Consider the following 17,625-nt stretch of genomic DNA (forward strand, 5'->3'; position numbering starts at 1 on the left):
ATGCTGCTCCTGGTACCTGAGGTTGGCTGTTTGATGGATGTCAGGTTTGTTTGTACCATGTCCCAGTCAGAGTGATGCAACCTTAGCTCTTAGTGCACTGGTTTAAGACTGGAAAAGTTATAAATGCAAAACTGTACTAGTGATACAAATACTTAAAACTCTGCAAAACCCTCAATATAAGTAGGTTTTGGAGAACTTTTTCCTGTGTGAAATTCTTCCAGCCTTGCAAACTCAAAGACTGAAGATAAATTCTTCTCTTCAGACAAGCAGGGGTTGTGCCCGCTTTCCCTTGAAAGAAATGGCTTGAGATACTTGCACTGTTTCATGAACAAATTTACTATATCAGGAATGAATGCTCATCATATTCTTGCAGAAATGAGAATTGTTGTAATAGCCATGAGCTCCTTCTGCTTATTTTCAGGCTGTTCAGCAGACATGATCCCCAAGCTGAAGAGGCTCTAGCAAAGAGGAGGGGGCGAAATAGCCCAAATGGAAACCTTATTAGAATGTTGGTTCTTTTCTTTCTTGAAAGTGAGGTAAAAAAGTCATTTTTAACCTTTAAATGTTTAATAAAACCTGGAACTTAAGTAGTGATTTATCAACATACAGTAATAAATTGTCTTTCTTTTCTCTTTTTTTTATATTTTCAGAAATACTGTAAGCCCCTTTTCCCTGCCCCTCCGTTTCCTTGTCCATTAGGGAAATTGATCTGAAAATCATGGTTTATTTGACTTGTGCATGTCCCCACTGTACTCACACTGCATTGCTGGTGCTGTGGTGGCTGCCAGGGTGCATTGCTGCACACAAACGTAAATGGTTCTTTGTTTACATAACCAGGCAAGGAGAATACCTCTGGAGTTACTCTTTGTGGAGTAAAATAATTTGAATCAAGATGGAACAAAAATTACATAAATATCTCCAGTTCTGGTTAGAATCATAGGTGAACTCAGACCTGAGGGTCCTTAGCTCAGAGCAGAGTCAGCTGTGAGATGAGATCTTTCAGGGCTTTATGCAGATGCATCTTGGAAACACTGGAGGATGAGGAAAACAAGGATAGATGTGGTGACATGAAGTGCATTTGATGAGCACATCCAGGGTGGCATTGTGCCCATGATTTGTAGACAGCATCCACGGAAAGTTGTATGGAACATGTAGTAACAGTAACACAGATGGGGAATGGCGGTGGCAGGAGGAAAATTTGAGAAGGTACTGTCAGGTACAGGATGCTCTTAAGATAGAGGGGGAAGGTTCAAGAGCATGTGTTTGATTTGAAAATAAGTGGACTGAAAGAAACGAATGACAGAAATGTTTTTCTAGAGAAGGGAGGGTAGTATATTTTGGGTAAAAAGCAAAAGGAAAAGATATTACAATTGGTTATTTTAATTGTTATGAAGCACTGAGCAAGAGAGTTTACTGTGAGAATGAAAAGAAACACTCAGAGTTGCTGAGAAGGAAGGACAAAATTTTGGTCCAGTGTTCATGTTTTTTAGAAACACCGCATAAACCTACAAATTAATCTGGATGACATTTCTACCTGTGTGAACCTTCCATCTGCCATCTGAATGGATTTTTAGTTCCAGCTTCTTAAAAACTTAGATTGTAAAGTTCATTGTGTTTTACAGTGCAGACACCTTAGATGTGAGTGTGTGTGCTTGGAGCTGCTGTTGGAGTTCCTGAGCACAGCCCTTGTCTGTCCTTCTGAGGAGAAAAGAAACTCCGCTCCACTCCCAAAGCCGAGACCAGCAAAGCGCCTCCTCCCATGCTGCTCCCTGAGGGTCACTTCTCTCTCAGGGGCAGTTTTTGCTGTTGTTGATTTTGAGAGAGTTGTTAGGAACCCAGTAGAATACCCTGACTCCAATTTTAGTAAAGAGTTAGAGAGCTGGGAGTTTGCATGTGGGTGGGACAAATTAAGGCTGCAGCTTGGGGGTGCATTCAAGGAACCTTGCCCAGCAGCAGTAACTCTGTGACATTTTGCCTAAAGTTGTCAGAAACAGAGGAGGGAAATGTACTGACACCTCCTTCTCTGCGCTTGGAGATGTTTTCCAGCTAAGGAATCGGTCCCTGGCAAGCACAATCTGCGTGTTGTGCTTGTTACTTGTTGGTTGTAGTTAAAGATAAGTGTAGAAAACAGCAGAAGCCTGTGGATTATTTTTCTCACTTTACAACAGTTGTGTTAATTCACATAACATTTTCTGCAGTTGAAGTTAGCGTTAAATCTATACCCCCTGAAATCACCAGGGTTTTTGCTCCTTTTTTCTGAGCGCATGGCAGCTTGTTCAAAACAAATACAACTCTCATGCCTCACCATTTCTCTTTTTTGTAATGCCATGAGAAAGTGAGGGACGGTAAGTTTCCAGCTTCTGGGTCAAAACTCTGGGAAACATTTTTCACAAACAAGCAGCTTTGTGCAAAAGGAGCTCAGTTTGGTTTTGTTTTATTTCATTTCTGTTAAAACATAACCCCATTGCACTGGTGTCATTCAGTTGGGAGGAAACCTTCCTGAATTAGTTTTAAACTCAATGTTCTTTCCAACTAACATAAGATACGTGCCCAGGACACTCTCTGTGGCCACATGATTGGGAAAGTTGAAGAACTGGTGCTTATACTGAGAGCTGTACTGATGATTACCTTGGATTTTCTAGTTGCATGAGCATGCAGCCTATTTGGTGGACAGCTTGTGGGAGAGCTCTCAAGAACTGCTGAAAGACTGGGAATGTATGACAGAATTGCTCTTGGAGGAGCCAGTCCAAGGAGAAGAAGGTATTGGCTTAACCCTGTGCTTCCTTGATATTGCACAGTATTGTTAGTTATTCCTCAAATACCTCTGCCACCCACCGTGAAACATCTTTTTATGTTGTGGTTTGTTGGGAAAGCATATTTGAAGATTTTGGGTTAATCTGTTTTTAATGTACTTTTCTTCAAAAGCAGCAATTTGTACTCTATTTTTCTTTTTATTTGTACTCTGGAGGGGTTTTTTTTGTCTAGTCTGCTGTACTCTGGTTCCCTAATATTAAAGGCTAAGACTTGATTTTGTCTGAATGTTTAAATAATTATTTCAATAAATAAGACAGCTAATATAGTTTTGAATAAACATCACTTCAGGTGATGCTGATTAAATATGGGACTTTTCCAGGCAATGTGAACACAATGAATTCTCAAGAGAAAAAACAGAGGGAAATATTTCACCTTTAGTTTCAGATTTCCTTTTGCTAATAATAGACCTGAGTGCACAAAATAGCCAGGGAGGCTGGGGGCAAAGTGTCCCTAAGGTTAATGAGTGTCATTCAAAATCCTTTGTGATTCCTCAGGATTCTCCTGCTTCAGGGACTTTCACAGGGCTTAGGTGTTTGAAAAATCAATGTTCCTGGCAAGGTGTGCTCATCATGTCCATGCTTCAAAAGCATGGTATGGTATGGACCTGCTACAGTGAGGGTGTTTATAGGGTAATTTCCTTAGACAGTTAGGCACTTTGTTTCCTTGTTTCTGCTTTTCCTAGTGGGGTTTGATTCTCCAAATGTGAGCAGAAGCACTTGCCAAAGAGCAGAGAATTTATGAGGCAGTGACAGTGAATTGTCTGTCGCTGTCTTGTATGACTCTCCCTTATTTTGTAGATCTTCCTTATGTTCCCCTTCGTTGATCCTTTTCTCCAGCCTACATTTCACTTCTGCCGCGTCCATTTTGAGGTGATGCCAATGGCAAATCACAGAGGAGGCAGGAAAGCCTCGATAAATGTGACGGAGTACCTTGTGTGTGGTGTTGTGTGCTGCTGTGTTCCCCTGCTGTCCCCTGTGTCCCCGTGCTGACGCCCTGCTCTCCCCGCAGCGATGTCGGACCGTCAGGAGAGCGCCCTGATCGAGCTCATGGTGTGCACCATCAGACAGGCTGCCGAGGCGCATCCCCCCGTGGGCAGGGGCACTGGCAAGAGGGTGAGTGGGGCCGCGCCTGCCTGGCTGGCACCAGGGCATGGAAGATGCTTGTAACACCGCGTTTGGACATCCCTGCGGTAGAGTTTTTTAACTGGGGTTTGTTGTTTCATCTGAACGCTTCTAAGGAGAATCTGAGAAATTCTGTTTCTGGGCAGGTTTGGTTTTCTCTTTGTTTGATTTTGGGGTCTGCATTGCCAAGTTCAGCAATATAAATTTACAGCATAAAATATATTTTTGGATGTTCTTTTTATCATACCCCTGCCTTATATTTGTAATGTACCCACATCATCAACCTCTAATGTTGAAACTAGATTAGAGTGGAAAGTGTAGGAGCAGAGCAGACTACCTCTGACTGCCTTCTGTAAAAACGAATGTGCTGCTAATATGGACATAAAATTTGCAGAATATCAACAGGATCTTCATCATGAGGGTGTTTAAGCACTGGAACTGGTACGGGGAGTTGGTGCCCTTTCCATGCTTGGTAGTTTTTGTGACCTGACTGGACAAAGCCCTGATCCTCCCAGTGTGACCCCTGGGCTGGCTCTGCTTTGAGCAGGAGGGGTGGGATTGGGACCAGTCTGAATGTGTCTGGGGTTTTAGGCATCCATCCTCTTAGGCCTCTTCCACTGAGTGCCCTAAACATTTCAGAACTTTACATTCTGGCCAAATTGCCATTTTAGTTTATTTTATACTGACTGTTTGAGCACCAGTGGAAGGCCATTCCTAAGGCTGGGCATGCAGTTTTAAATGCTTCATTATAAGTCACAGGGTCAGGGTAATAACAGGCTTTCAGCTGTATTCTCCATAAATACAGTGTCCATGTTCCAGAGCAGTCTCAGCTTCTTAAACGTATATCCCTGATTTTTGGTAGTTCCCATCTTATTTAGGATAGAAGAAAATGGAATAAACCCACATGAATGTATGGTTGTTCTTTTAGCATCCATTCTACATAATCATAACTAGTTTGTTAAAGCCACAGATTTAGTAAAGATGAAATCTGGAGAGTCTTGCCATTCTCTATTGCTAAAATAATGCAGTTAAATAACTTCTTAATTTTTTATGTGCCAAAGCAGATTAGTTTCATGTCCAGAAACAGCATCCCAGGAAAAGCTTCATGTAACCATCGGTTTAAACATCCTTTATGTACCTTAATTTATAAAGCATGTTTTTAGGAATTCCAAATTTATTAAAACATTTCAGGGTTAAAGAGGGGAATCCATGAAAGCACTTTCTGAAATTTACACAAGCACATCTTATCTTTTCTTATGAAAACTGTATTGTACGCACAGCTTCTTTTGTGTCAAGCTGCAAACCTTTTGAGCAGTCAGAGTGACCTTTGAATTTAAAAAAAAAAAAATCGTGTTGGTGTTTTCTGTTTGGAACACCAAATAACATCAGTATTGACTTCCCAGGTGTTTTCTCTTTCTCAAGAGATCTACAGCTCAATTCACTGAAGTTCAGCAGGTTGCTTAGTCTTAAGTTTTCAATGTCTGTATTTAGAGCTAAAGAAAACAGATCAGTAAAACAAATTCCACCTTCTGAAGGATGATCAAAAGAGCCTGGAAGTCATGCTGGGGCTCAGATCAATTCCCAGTGCCAGGGAACAGCAGTATTTGGTCCCAGAACACGACTGGGTTGTCAGGCTTGGGATTCTGACGTGGGTCTGCACTGCTCTGAGCTTGGCTGGTGCTGCCCTGGTGGGTGTACAGGGGCTGAGGCTGCTCTGGGGCCGTCCCTGCACCATGCACTGTGCAAGTGGTGTCTTGTGCTGCTCACTGATCCATTCCCTCCCACTCACACGGCTGTTTTGGGTTCCTGCTGGCACAGTGCCTGGCATCCGGGCACATGCCTTGTGTCCAGCTGCTCCTGCTCCCTTGCAGAGCCATGCAGGGGTGATGCTTAGCTTTTGCTTCTTTTCAGTTAGACCATGAGTTGTGGAATGGTGACTGCAGGGATCTCTGCCGTGTGACTGGAGTTTCATCCTGTCCCATGATCTCACCAACTTCTTCTCTGAGTTGAAATGGGAACAGGTTTCACTCACCGTCTTGTGAAATAGTCTCTCCTCTGACCGTGCAGACTAGCTGGTTGGCTATATGTGAATCATTAGCTATCTTGAGTATTTCATTATCATAGTTTGGTTTCTTTTCTTTCCTGAAGCCAGGACTAAGCTTTGGTGAAGCATGCTGGTTTGATTATTGTGTCTCTGGTCACGGTTTCAAGGGGGTTTTGTTCTGACAGCTCTAGTGCATCAGTACCTCGCTGTGAACTTGGATGTACATTCTCACTGGGAATTCCATTCCAGTTTAGAGAGGAGGCCATGAATCTGCTAATGAAAATCATTGTTACAGTGTGGTTTGGTTTTGGTTTTCTTAATTATACTTCAGTTTGCCCTGAGGTTTTACATTAACGCTTGGTTTAATGTGTGAAAGCCAGAGTTCAGTACAATTGGAAGCAATAGCAAAACTTCCACTGACTTGGGTTATATTTGAATTTCAATCCTAAAAAGATGTTGATGTGTGGGACAATGTCATGCTGGGTGATATGGTATTTTCCTTTTCAATCACAGACTCTTAGGACACACAGTCCTCCCACTTAATCACTCTTCAGCCCAAATGTGTTTTGAGTTTTTATTCCCTCCCCTTTTGATTTATTAAAAATACACTTGCATGTTTTTGTTTGTAATACAATGTTTAGAAAAGTTAATGGATACTATATGCAGAAAATGTATTTACTGTAGTTATGTTTGATCACTTCCAGGTCTTGACAGCAAAAGAAAGAAAAACTCAGATAGACGACAGAAACAAACTGACTGAGCATTTCATTATTGCACTTCCCATGCTGCTATCAAAGGTACAGTTTTCAACGAAATAAATCTTTCACTGGGATTTACAGCTGTCTTTAAACTTCCTCATTCTGTAGTGCAGGAGTTTATTTTTACTTGCCTGTTGTTTGCTTTGTTGCCGTGATGTTCCAGTATTCCGCCGACGCCGAGAAGGTTGCAAACCTCCTGCAAATCCCTCAGTACTTTGACCTGGAAATCTACAGCACGGGCAGAATGGAAAAGGTAGTGTGCCTTGGGCAGGAGGTGTGGTTGCTCTCAGGTGTGACCGCTGTTCGGTGTCACAGTGCTGTGCCTTTGGCACATGAGCAATGCAGCCTTGATTGGCTGTTCTGGCAGTGGCTTTGCTCAGTGTCATTGTCCTGTTGAGGGGAAAGCTGAAGTTCTTTTCTGCTCTGCAGCATCTGGATGCCTTACTGAAGCAGATTAAGTTTGTTGTGGAAAAGCATGTGGAATCAGATGTTCTGGAAGCCTGCAGCAAAACCTACAGCATCCTCTGCAGTGAGGAATATACCATCCAGAACAGAGTTGACATAGCTCACAGCCAACTCATTGACGAGTTTGTGGATCGATTTAACCATTCTGTTGAGGATCTACTGCAGGAGGTTTGTTTTCTTAAAATTGTTGAAGTTATCTGCCTAAAATATGCTAGGATAGGCTACAGAAAAGCATTCTCAGCAACCCCTAAAATTATCCATCTGAAGATGTAGTGTGCAGCAGCAGCTATTTCATAATTATTTGGAGCTACTTCTGCCTGTAGAAAGTCCCATACAGTACCCATTAAGCCTTCAAATCACTGATGGTGTAAAACAAGACTATGGGACAATTCTGCTTCTGAAAATTTAGTTGAGTATTAAAACAGTCTACATAAGGAATTGAGTGGATAAATGGGTGAAAGATGATGAAAAATGCAGAGGAAGTTGTATTTACATTAATGTTTGTAGTCCCAAATGTATGTGCAGGCAGCAAAATCAAGATTGGGTTATGCTTTGAATGGAAGAGAGGATTTAAGAAAACATGTGTAATGGATTGTTAAAAGAGCCCTGGAAGGAGTAAAAGATCCAGGTGTGAAACCTGGAAGTACCTGGGATTTAGTTGTAAGAATTTATTCTTCAAAATGCATTAGACAGAATATATTAAATAGGAATAGAAACCGTTGTAATTTTTTCCTCCTTTGCAGCAATTTAACTTTGTGTAGCAGTACTTAATTTGTTGTAATTTTCATGCCTTTCAAACAAAACGTGAGGGCTGCACAGACCTTTTCCTTTGCTTGTAGTCGTGCACTGCACTGTGATGGATACATTTAACTTTTGGTGTACTTTTAGAGAAAGGTAAGCGAAGTCCCTGATTTAGAAAGGCCCATTAAAGGAAATATGCCTTTTTTCCTATTTTTACATAGCATGCCACATACAGGCACACTGTAAATATTCCTTGTCACATTGCAGAGTAGATAAAAATGTTTGTATAGCTGCGGAAATGTGCATGAGTGAAAAGGCAGCACATGCAGGAAACCCTCCACAACGCAGAGAAGATGGGACACCACTGTGCATTCTTCTGTAAAATACAGGGAGCTTGCTGCCTACCTGTCTGCCATTTTTGGTGTACTTTCTCATAAGTTCCTGATCAGAACCTGGAAAGACAGTCCAGAGTTTGTGCTCCATCTCTGCCCACCTGTGGGGGCAATCCTTCCAGCTACTGCCACATTACGCCTCAGCCCGAGTTTTTGAAGTTCCTTACCTCTGGCCAACAGGACCAAAACCTGACTTGTGCAGCAGAAAGGGCTGAGGCTGGGCTGCCACCCGAGAGTCCAGCTTCAGAACCACCCGTGCTGTGCACACCCAATGATGCCCAGCAGCTGAGCGCTGGAAATAGTGCCCTTTGGGAGGCCTCTGCCTTCCTGGGCCTGCTCCAAAGGTCCCCTTTTACCCCAGGGGAGTCAGAGGAGAGCACTGAGGTCTGGGATTTATAAATGCCCTCCCAGGAGTGCTCTCAGGAGTGGTGTGAACTAGGAGAGAAAAAGGTCTTGCCTGCAATTTTCCTTAATGTTGTTTTTTCTTTAGAGCTGCTCTATGACTGCTGTTGAGTCAGGAAGCCAGTACCTGCTCATTCCCGCTCCTTGTCCTTTCCCCTCTCTGTGCCGGTGGCTCCCCTTTGTGCTCCAGGGCAGAAAGCCCTAAGGGATGCCCTGGGGGGCTGGGCTGGGCTCCTGCGGGGCTGTGGGCCAGGGACAAGCAGGCTCCTCTCAGGGGTTCCCTTCCTTCTCAGCACAGGGAGCACAGAGATCCTGGTGCGTGTTCACTCCAAGGAGAGCGGGGCTGAGGCTTGCAGAGAAGCACTGTGTCTGGAAGGCATCTGAGGAATGAATTAAGAGCCTTAGATCTCTAAGGAAAAGCGAGGGCATGGGTCAGACATGGGACACAGAGATCTGGAGACAGAACCAAGACAAAAGCAGGAGAAGACAAGAAAGAGAACAGCAGTAGCAAGGATTTAAAATTACGGCCTTTGTGATTCTCTTTTTTAAGTGATATTTGTTTGAATAATTAATTTTAATAAGTCTATTTCATCATTTTAAATTAAAAAATTTGCATACTGGTACCCAAGCAAGTATCCCACCGCTTTATGGCTTCTCACTGGGCTGGTAATGAGGGAAACATTGTTTGACAATTGCATCTGGAGGCAGGAAGATGTTTTGTTAGGCTTTTAGATGGATAGAAATTATCAAAATGAAACGGAGAAGAAGAATTGTTGCAAGTGGGTTTCTAATTTTAGAAAATTGCTGGAAAAATTAGGGTTGAAAATACCTTATTTTCCCTTGATTCCCTAAGAGAATTTTCTGTTTAGTTTGCAGAAAACACTAAAATTGCATTGTAGAATGTTCATCAGCTAGTGATTGAAGCTGGTGGTTCAGTCCTTTTTGTAAAATAAGATAGAACTCAGATTTTGGTCTTGGGAATGATTTCTACTACTAGAGGATACAGATTTGGATATTACACAGTGATAATACTGAATATTGTCAGATAATCTTGCTTATTTTTTAGTGCTGCGCAGTGGTTACTTAAATGTTATGGAATCTACATAAAAGTCGCTGGGAAGTTTGGAGGCAGTTTTGATATCAGCATAAACCCCTAAGACGCTGCTCTTGCCTGTGCAGTAATGTACTGGGCTGAATTGATTGCTGGGCTCTCCTCATGGATTGCCTTTCCTTTGCAGGGAGAAGAAGCTGATGATGATGACATATACAATGTGCTCTCCACACTCAAGAGGCTGACGTCTTTTCACAAGTAGGTGGTGTCTTCCCTCACAAATTTGTGATGTTAATTTTATCCTTTCAGTAAGTATCAGCAGTGTCAGGTGTGGGGAAATGAGAAAACACATGGCTGAAATCGGAAGTGGAGATGGAGGAATGACCGGTGGTGTTTGTCAGTAGAACTGTTGGGGTTGATCTGGGTCCTTGCTCAGTTCATGCCATGGCCTTTGCAGATGGGATTTGCAAGGAGCACCCCCTCCCTTCCACCCAATGCCCTTACACCTTTGAGTAAGTTACTACAGGTCCTGCTCCTCTGCGTGGCACAGTCAGGGCACAAGGGACACTTCTCTGCCCCCTGTGCTTTGGGGCTCAGCTTAGGAGAGCCTGCAGGAAGCTGTTTCTCAATGTCTTTGAGGTACTTCTCCTGAAAATTACAGAATTAATTAGTAGCAGCAATAATAATTAATAGTTTATGGTGAGAACCTGGAAGATGCATTTTCTTCCTGCAGCTGAATTGTTGGCCAAATTTCCCTGTGTGGATTGCACAGAATCTCCCTCACCAGGCATGAACCAGCTTTTCAGGTTCCTGCTGGTCTCAGACCTACAGGCATCCTCAGCATGTGCAGGGCAACCTGGAGAACTTCACTGGAACTCTGGATTCTGGAGCACAGCACAAAGGCCTGATCTTCCCTCTAACTGCAGGAAGCATTTGCTCCTGGTCAGCATGAGAGAAGCTTCACGTGCAGGTGGCTGAGAGCCACAAACCATTTCTCCCTTATCACAGTGTGGGAGAGGACCTTCCTGCTGCCAGCTCTTTTATACAACTTGCTTTTTTTACAACTTTATGATTTCGTTTCACTCTCTGTGCTTAGACTTCCCTTATCCTGAATCCTGCTTTGGATCACTGTCTGAAATGGTTCTGCAATCTCTACTCTTTGTTGCCATTCAAGGAGAGTCCCACAAAAAGGTCATTAAATTGTTACTCATTTCCATAGAGCAGCAGGCTGACACATGTGCAAATTAGGTTTGCAGTCTCCCTGGTAACACACTAGAGCCATGTCTGCCTTTCCTGAGTGGACCTGGGGAAAGCTCTACTTCACATCCAGGAGAGAAGCACAAATCTGAAGGCTTTCCTGAGAGGCTCACATATATGGTTTTTTTCCTTCTGTGTTCCAGGTCTCTAGAGTTAATTCAGACCATAGATAAGCCTTGTAGAATAACACACAAATCAGGGTCAGGGACATCTACTTTGGCCTTCAAAAAACCAGGAAAGCACGAAGGATCAGAGCTGAAGAGCTGCAAAACAGCTAATGTATCATTCCTCAGCTGATTGGTTATTTACAACTGTAGTTCAGTAGGAATTCCTAATATCTGCTTGCCTATGAAGAAGTAATGAGATCTTCATTACTGTCTTGAACATTAGGTGTGATGTGATCTCTCTGTGATAGGAAACAATTACACCAGGTGAGCCAGAATTTCTGCTGAGCCTTCGGCTGTGAGAGAAGATCTTCAATTCAAAACGCACGTGGAGTGTTCTGTCTCAAAGCACAGTGGCTCTGGTCTGACTCTGTCATTGCTGTCACCTGGGAGTCAAAAGACATTAAATCAGGGGATCTCCTGAACAGGCACTGATGAAATGGTTGCTGGGGCGTTGGGAAGAAACAAGTCCCTGTCTCCTTCCCGTGAGAGAAACTCCAATGTACTTTCTCCATGCATTTTTCCCCTTGGTAATTGCTGCTGCTTCATACTTGAAGAAAAAGCAAGGTGGAAAATACATGATAAGGCATTATGAGAAAAGCCTTCCAGACCAAAAGGCTGGGATTTCCCAAGCCTGAGCTAATCCTCTTTCTGGGAGGGCCATGACAGCAAAGGACTCTCAGCCCACTTTTTGATTCATCAAAACAAGGATATCATGTATCAACACAAATTAAATTCATTGTTACAAAGTTTCCCTCCACATTTTCAGAATACAGTAATAAATTTTCTTGAGATCTTCTGAGTACGCCTCCTGGAATAACCACTTGGGGTATTTTTTGGTCAGAATCTCACAGCAAATTACTCATAGCATTTAAATACACAGAGGCAACTTTTTCTATATTGTCTCCATTGTAATTCAGTTGAACTTTGACACTTGACACATCAGTGCTGTAGCAGTTTGTGTGCTGCAAAATCTCAGCATCTTTTATTTACTTACTTCAGTAAATCCAATGCAAGGCACGTCCCAAGCATCTCCTCTGTTCCCCTGGATGTGCCTGTTGGTCCTGCCTTGCATGGAGGACATTGTTTCACATTTAGAAAGCAGGAGCATTGCAATTACTGTCCGGCAGTCCTCAGGTATGGTACAACATTTGCTTCCTTCCCACCTCCACGCTGACTCCACAAACCCCCAGGGACTGTCATAACTCTCAGATAAAAAGAATGTGTATCAGGGTCAGTGTGATCAGTCAGGACACTTCCTAGACAGGTAAATTTATGGTCACATCATCACATCATCCCTTTACTCTTAGAGAAACTCTTTGCTCAACATTTTTTCCAGTAGGAGACCAGTGCATTCCTCAGACTGAGTTACTCAGAAGTTTGTTATATCCAGAAGTGGAAATGATGATAAGTGAAACCTCATTAGAGAAATTAGACAGTGTCAGTAGCACAGCTGCTCAAAGCTCAAGGCACAGCTTCCCTCTCTTTGTGCATCTTGAAGAAGTGAAGCAGTTTGGTGGGTGGAAAGGTCTCTTCTTGGAAAAGAAACTTTTCTAAGCTGTTTTATGCCACACTTCGAGAATCACTGTGAAACTGGTACCTTTACCTCACCTGCCTCTTCTCTGCCAGAAATGTGCTCCAGCAGACAGGGCAGTCCATAAGAATTAAAAGAAACCTTGGATGAAATACTGAGACTTGTTTTCTGTAATCCGTTAAGAGTCTGACGTGGCAGGAAATAAGGGAAAATTCTGTGCTGTGTGAATTTTCTTCCTGGGAGCCTCTGTCAGTCTGAACCTCTGTGGAAAATTATGTGGTGTCCAAGATGCCTTTATAACTATGGTTTTGATGGCTAAGTAGCTCCAAAGAGATAAAGAGGTACCAGAATATGCCTAACTGTAATGTGAAGGCTCCACTTTAAGTAAGTTTCAATTGTAAAGCTGTGTGTAACTTGTCCATAGTTAGAATTTTTCAGCTCTGGCAGCTGAAGAGCCCTTCCTGAGCTCAGCTGTAAGGCCAGGCTGAGGGCGGGGAGCTGAGTGTCCCCAGCTGTGGGGGCACGGCCCCTGTGCCGGCTGCCTGACACAGAACTTCTGAACTCAAAAGGCAGGAATGAGACAGTTTTTCCTTTCATATTCTCTGTAGGATAATCTGTACAGATATCTGCCTCTGCACACCAAGGAGACTTTACTGCTTTAATTACAGTGCTGTAATTAAGGAGGTACCACTCTGCCTTGCTGGCAACCCTGTGATTTATGGAAGCAGCATCTCTGTGCTTAATACCACCAGTCACAGAGGCAACTCTGTGGCAGCCTCTAATTTATCTATGAAGCATTTTATTTTAGTACTTCAAAGACCATCTAAGTCCATGAAATATTTTTACACTTTTAGTTCCAGTATTTTTTTTTTAAGTTTTCCTATTCTTCTATTCCTGGATTTCAACTGGAAGTTAAGGTGCACCTTGGCTTTAATGGCACAGCCCTGCAGTGCACAGTGCACTCCGGTTGTGTTTTCTGGGAAGCTCTTACCGCTGACGTTTTCCAGGGCTAACACTCTCCAGCGTGGGAGGTGTTTCATGGCGGGGCTTCCAACAGGACCTGGGCATTCCCAGTGCTGAGTTCAGCCTCTGTCCCTTTTGGAACTAGAGAGTTATTCCTTCTGGCTGAGCGGGGCAGTTCATGATTTAACCCAGGGCAGGCGCAGTGGTGGGAGGAGTGAGCTTGGCTGGGTGATCCAGGTGCTGGGATGAGTCCGGGAAGAGGCTGCTGCATCCAATTGAGATGCCCAATTCAGTCTCAGTATCCCTTCTTCCTGGTGAATGTTTCAATCAGCAAGTTTCTGATTATGCTGAACTGGCTTGCTCTTTTATAGACGTATTATAAATTGTTTCAAGTTATGTCAGTTTATTTCCACTGCAGAAAAATGTTTTAAGCTTAAATTTACATGCTGAGAGAGTATTTTTGTCTTTCAGGCATCCTGATGTTTTTCAGTTTCTTCTGTATTTCTCATTTTTCTATTAAAAAGCCATTTCATGAGCTGTTGAGGTCTGTAAAAGGATGTAGAGTATTTGTTCCTAATGTCATTTTTATTCCTCTCACTGATGAAATCAGGTTGGTGCAGCTGAAATGTGGAACAGTGTGTGGGATGGTGACCACCACCTCTATCTCATGTCCATGTGTTATCATGTAGTCTCACTTCAGATATTCAGAATATTTAATATCTAGTGGTGATGTGTATTATTTTTCTCCAAATGAGACAGTAGAAAAATATACAACTTTATTTTACTTAAAACCATTTTTATTCAGATATTGACAGAGTTTGGCTGTAGTTTCTGCTGCAATGCCAGGGAAGGATTTTCTGGAGTTCTGTCAATGTGTCCAAAAGAGGAAAGATAACTTAGAGAAGCAGCAGCTGCACTTAAGTAGCCTTTACAGGTGTATGGTATGGAGCGAGTTTATCTCCTCCCTACAAAAATCCCACATAGTAAAACATTTTTCTTAGATTATCAGAAAGCCTGAATTGTGCTTTTAGCAGGGAGTGAGCTGCTGTGCAGCTGCTTGGTCAGCTGTAGTAGCCACCAAAGCTCTCTGGGCTGGGGGTTCTGAGGAGCACAATTAATCCCTCTTTATTTCCTCTCGTTCCAGTGCTCATGATCTCACCAAGTGGGATCTGTTCAGTAACTGCTACAGATTGCTGAGAACTGGAATTGAACACGGAGCTATGCCAGAACAGGTACCCTTAACAACACCTGCACTGCATCACTTGGGTCTCCAAGGTTCTAAGGAGTCTGGTTGTACAGAAATTCAGAAGTTCAATGCACTCCAGTGATGCCGGAAAAACAGAGTTTGGGATGAAATTTATAGTGGAGTCAAGGGCTGTCCTAGAGGTGGAAAACCTTGGGTTCTGTGATTTTTGAGCTCCTTCCCTCACCTTTCTCATCTGTGAAGTTGGGAATAGCTAATGTTCCTGACTCTGAAAAGCAGTGCATCAATCCTGATGTTGACACTGAAACCCAACATTGTAAGCCTTGCCTGCAATTAGAATGATCACAAATGATTATTGTGCATTGAAGGTAAGATGAAAGCTTATGAAAACCAGGAAACTAGAACATCCTAGTGGAGTTCTTTTAGCGAACACATCCTGGACTTTGTTCCCTCGGAGTTCAGTTTTTGTTTCTCATGTATGAACACAGGAACCATCTCTTATTCTCCCATGATTCCTGTTTAAACTGCAGAATTCCTACTGCAGTATTTAAGCACATTTTAAGATTTGGTTTCAGTTAGAAACCAGTTGTTAATTCTAACTCAGCTTCATTTAGAAAAAAAGAAATTCTCATGAAATTCTGAATAAGGATTTTGTAGAAAGAGCCCTAAGAGGAGGCACTGCCACACGGTGTGTGAAAGTCCTCTCTCTGCAGTTGCTGCTTCGTGCTGGAGTTGTGCTACCTGGAGGGACAGGGCTGGCAGATAAAACCTGTCCATGCAGCTGCCAGCCATTCACAGTTTCTGGCTCTGACTGTGTATGGCTCTCCAAATGCCTCCATAAGATCTTAGGGGAAAGGTCCTGAAATCTGAACTCTGCTCAGGATTTCTTCCTGCAGGCCACCCTGGGCAGTTTGGCAGATGTAGCACTTAATCTGGATTTGAACCGTTCAAGAGACAGCATGGATGCTTTTCTGGGCACCGTGGATATGACCCTGTGCAGAGTTTTCTGGTGTTTCCCAACATTTACACAGTGTTTTTTAACCTCTGGTAGGCTGATTTCTTATTACACCAAACAAACCAAGGCAAAACATGATTCCCTTGAGAATAAAAAGTGCTAAGAGCCACTCCTGTCTTTTCACCACAAAATGCATGGTAGATTTTCCATACACTTCCTGCTGTGCCTGCTGTTAGCAGCGTGCTGAGATTCTGTGTGTTCTTGTGTTACAGATCGTTGTCCAGGCACTGCAGTGTTCCCACTACTCTATTCTCTGGCAGCTGGTGAAAATCACTGAGGGCTCCCCTTCCAAAGTAAGTGGCCATTTGATCATACAGATTTTACTGGCAGAACATAACTAGGTGAAAGGTGTTACATTTGATTTCTTTGCAACTTCCATTTTTGCCACCATTTGTTGTCATTTATAACACATTAAATGTTGATGTTGAGATTTTTTCCATGTTTCAGGATCTATTTAATATCATGCATATGTCTAAGCAAAGCAAATAGTCTTTATCAGGATTTTATGGCAGCTGATTATTTTATTTGTACTGCTGAGGACAATTAAAGCACTTTATTGTGAGTACTGCAGTTTGCATGGCTGATAAGGAATGTTGACATGAACAGCTGGGAGCAATACTGTTAATCTGTAGACCACAGCTTAATCTTGATGTGTAAGTTCTTATCCCTTGCTTATTCTCTAATTGCACCCTTGAAGTTGCAATAGAAATGGCAGGGCAATGGCCGTAATGATTGCTAATAAAAAGCAAATGTACACAAAGTATGAGGCAGTCAGAACAAGGTGACATGTGGCTTTTCCAGGACCTTTCCTCAGCTCTTTTCTCAGTCAGAGGCCAGCATCCTGTTTTTTCAGAGCTTTTTCAAAAGTAATACATCAAATCAAAATGATATGAAAACTGGAGTAATAATTGTACTTCCCCATCAGCATCAAAAAGGATAAGATGTTATACTGAAGTGCTACTCAAATAAGCATTTTATGCGTAGAAAAGTGATAAAAATACATAGTAAATTCTCTGAGTTGTTTTGAATACTGACATTAACATTTAAAAATAGCTACTAGAAAAAAAGGAATAATTGTTATTCTTTATTCCCATTTTGTTCCCATTTCCCCCTCTCAGGCTCTTTCTCATTAGCATGCTGGTAGTGTACAATTCTGCATCTTGGAGCTCAGAAAACTGAAACCACCCCATTTGTTTTAAATGAACGCAGAATCTGGTCACAGGAAAGCATCTCAAGTCCTCTACTGGCAGCACTGTTCTCCTCAGGGAGGAGTGTCACTGTGACAGGAGAGGCTGAGGTGCTGAGAGAAATGCAAGAGGTTTATAAGTCATTATTTAGGCTTGGAAATTGGTAGACATTAAAGGACATCACTTGTAAGGCGTAGGTAGACAAAGGCGTTAACACAAGCATCTCAGAATGAAAACCAGTGTGTTTCAGGGGTATTTTTGAAGTAGTTTTATTTTTACAGGAACATTTCTGGCACAGCAGTTTAATATGTAGGTCCATGCAGGTTTCTGGGGTGACTTTGCTGTGTCTGTAATGATCTCAGGGCAGAGAGGGGTGATGGTGTGCAGCCTCACGTGGCATCTTTAGTAGACCAATGGATATAGCTGCAAAAAGCAGAGAGGCTTTTGGACTCACAAGCCTTTCAGGTTTGAGATAAAAGCAGAAGATTACAAAGCAAAAAACAAGCTGGAAGC

General features: G+C 42.6%; 1 protein-coding gene across 1 annotated transcript in view; it reads left to right on the top strand.

The window, feature by feature from the left end:
- The window catches only part of STAG1 (STAG1 cohesin complex component), a 165,319-nt gene that overhangs the window by 123,877 nt on the left and 23,817 nt on the right, over positions 1-17,625 (top strand). The window contains exons 15-23 of the mRNA XM_066194137.1: positions 422-536; positions 2,643-2,760; positions 3,823-3,926; positions 6,684-6,776; positions 6,901-6,990; positions 7,167-7,370; positions 9,976-10,046; positions 14,851-14,938; positions 16,138-16,218. Coding sequence (XP_066050234.1) covers positions 422-536; positions 2,643-2,760; positions 3,823-3,926; positions 6,684-6,776; positions 6,901-6,990; positions 7,167-7,370; positions 9,976-10,046; positions 14,851-14,938; positions 16,138-16,218 — 964 coding nt within the window. The remainder of the gene's footprint in view (positions 1-421; positions 537-2,642; positions 2,761-3,822; positions 3,927-6,683; positions 6,777-6,900; positions 6,991-7,166; positions 7,371-9,975; positions 10,047-14,850; positions 14,939-16,137; positions 16,219-17,625) is intronic.

This window comes from Chamaea fasciata, unplaced genomic scaffold, assembly GCF_029207755.1.
Source record: "Chamaea fasciata isolate MVZ Bird 193981 ecotype frontalis unplaced genomic scaffold, bChaFas1.0.hap1 SCAF_11, whole genome shotgun sequence".
Lineage (NCBI taxonomy): Eukaryota > Metazoa > Chordata > Aves > Passeriformes > Sylviidae > Chamaea > Chamaea fasciata.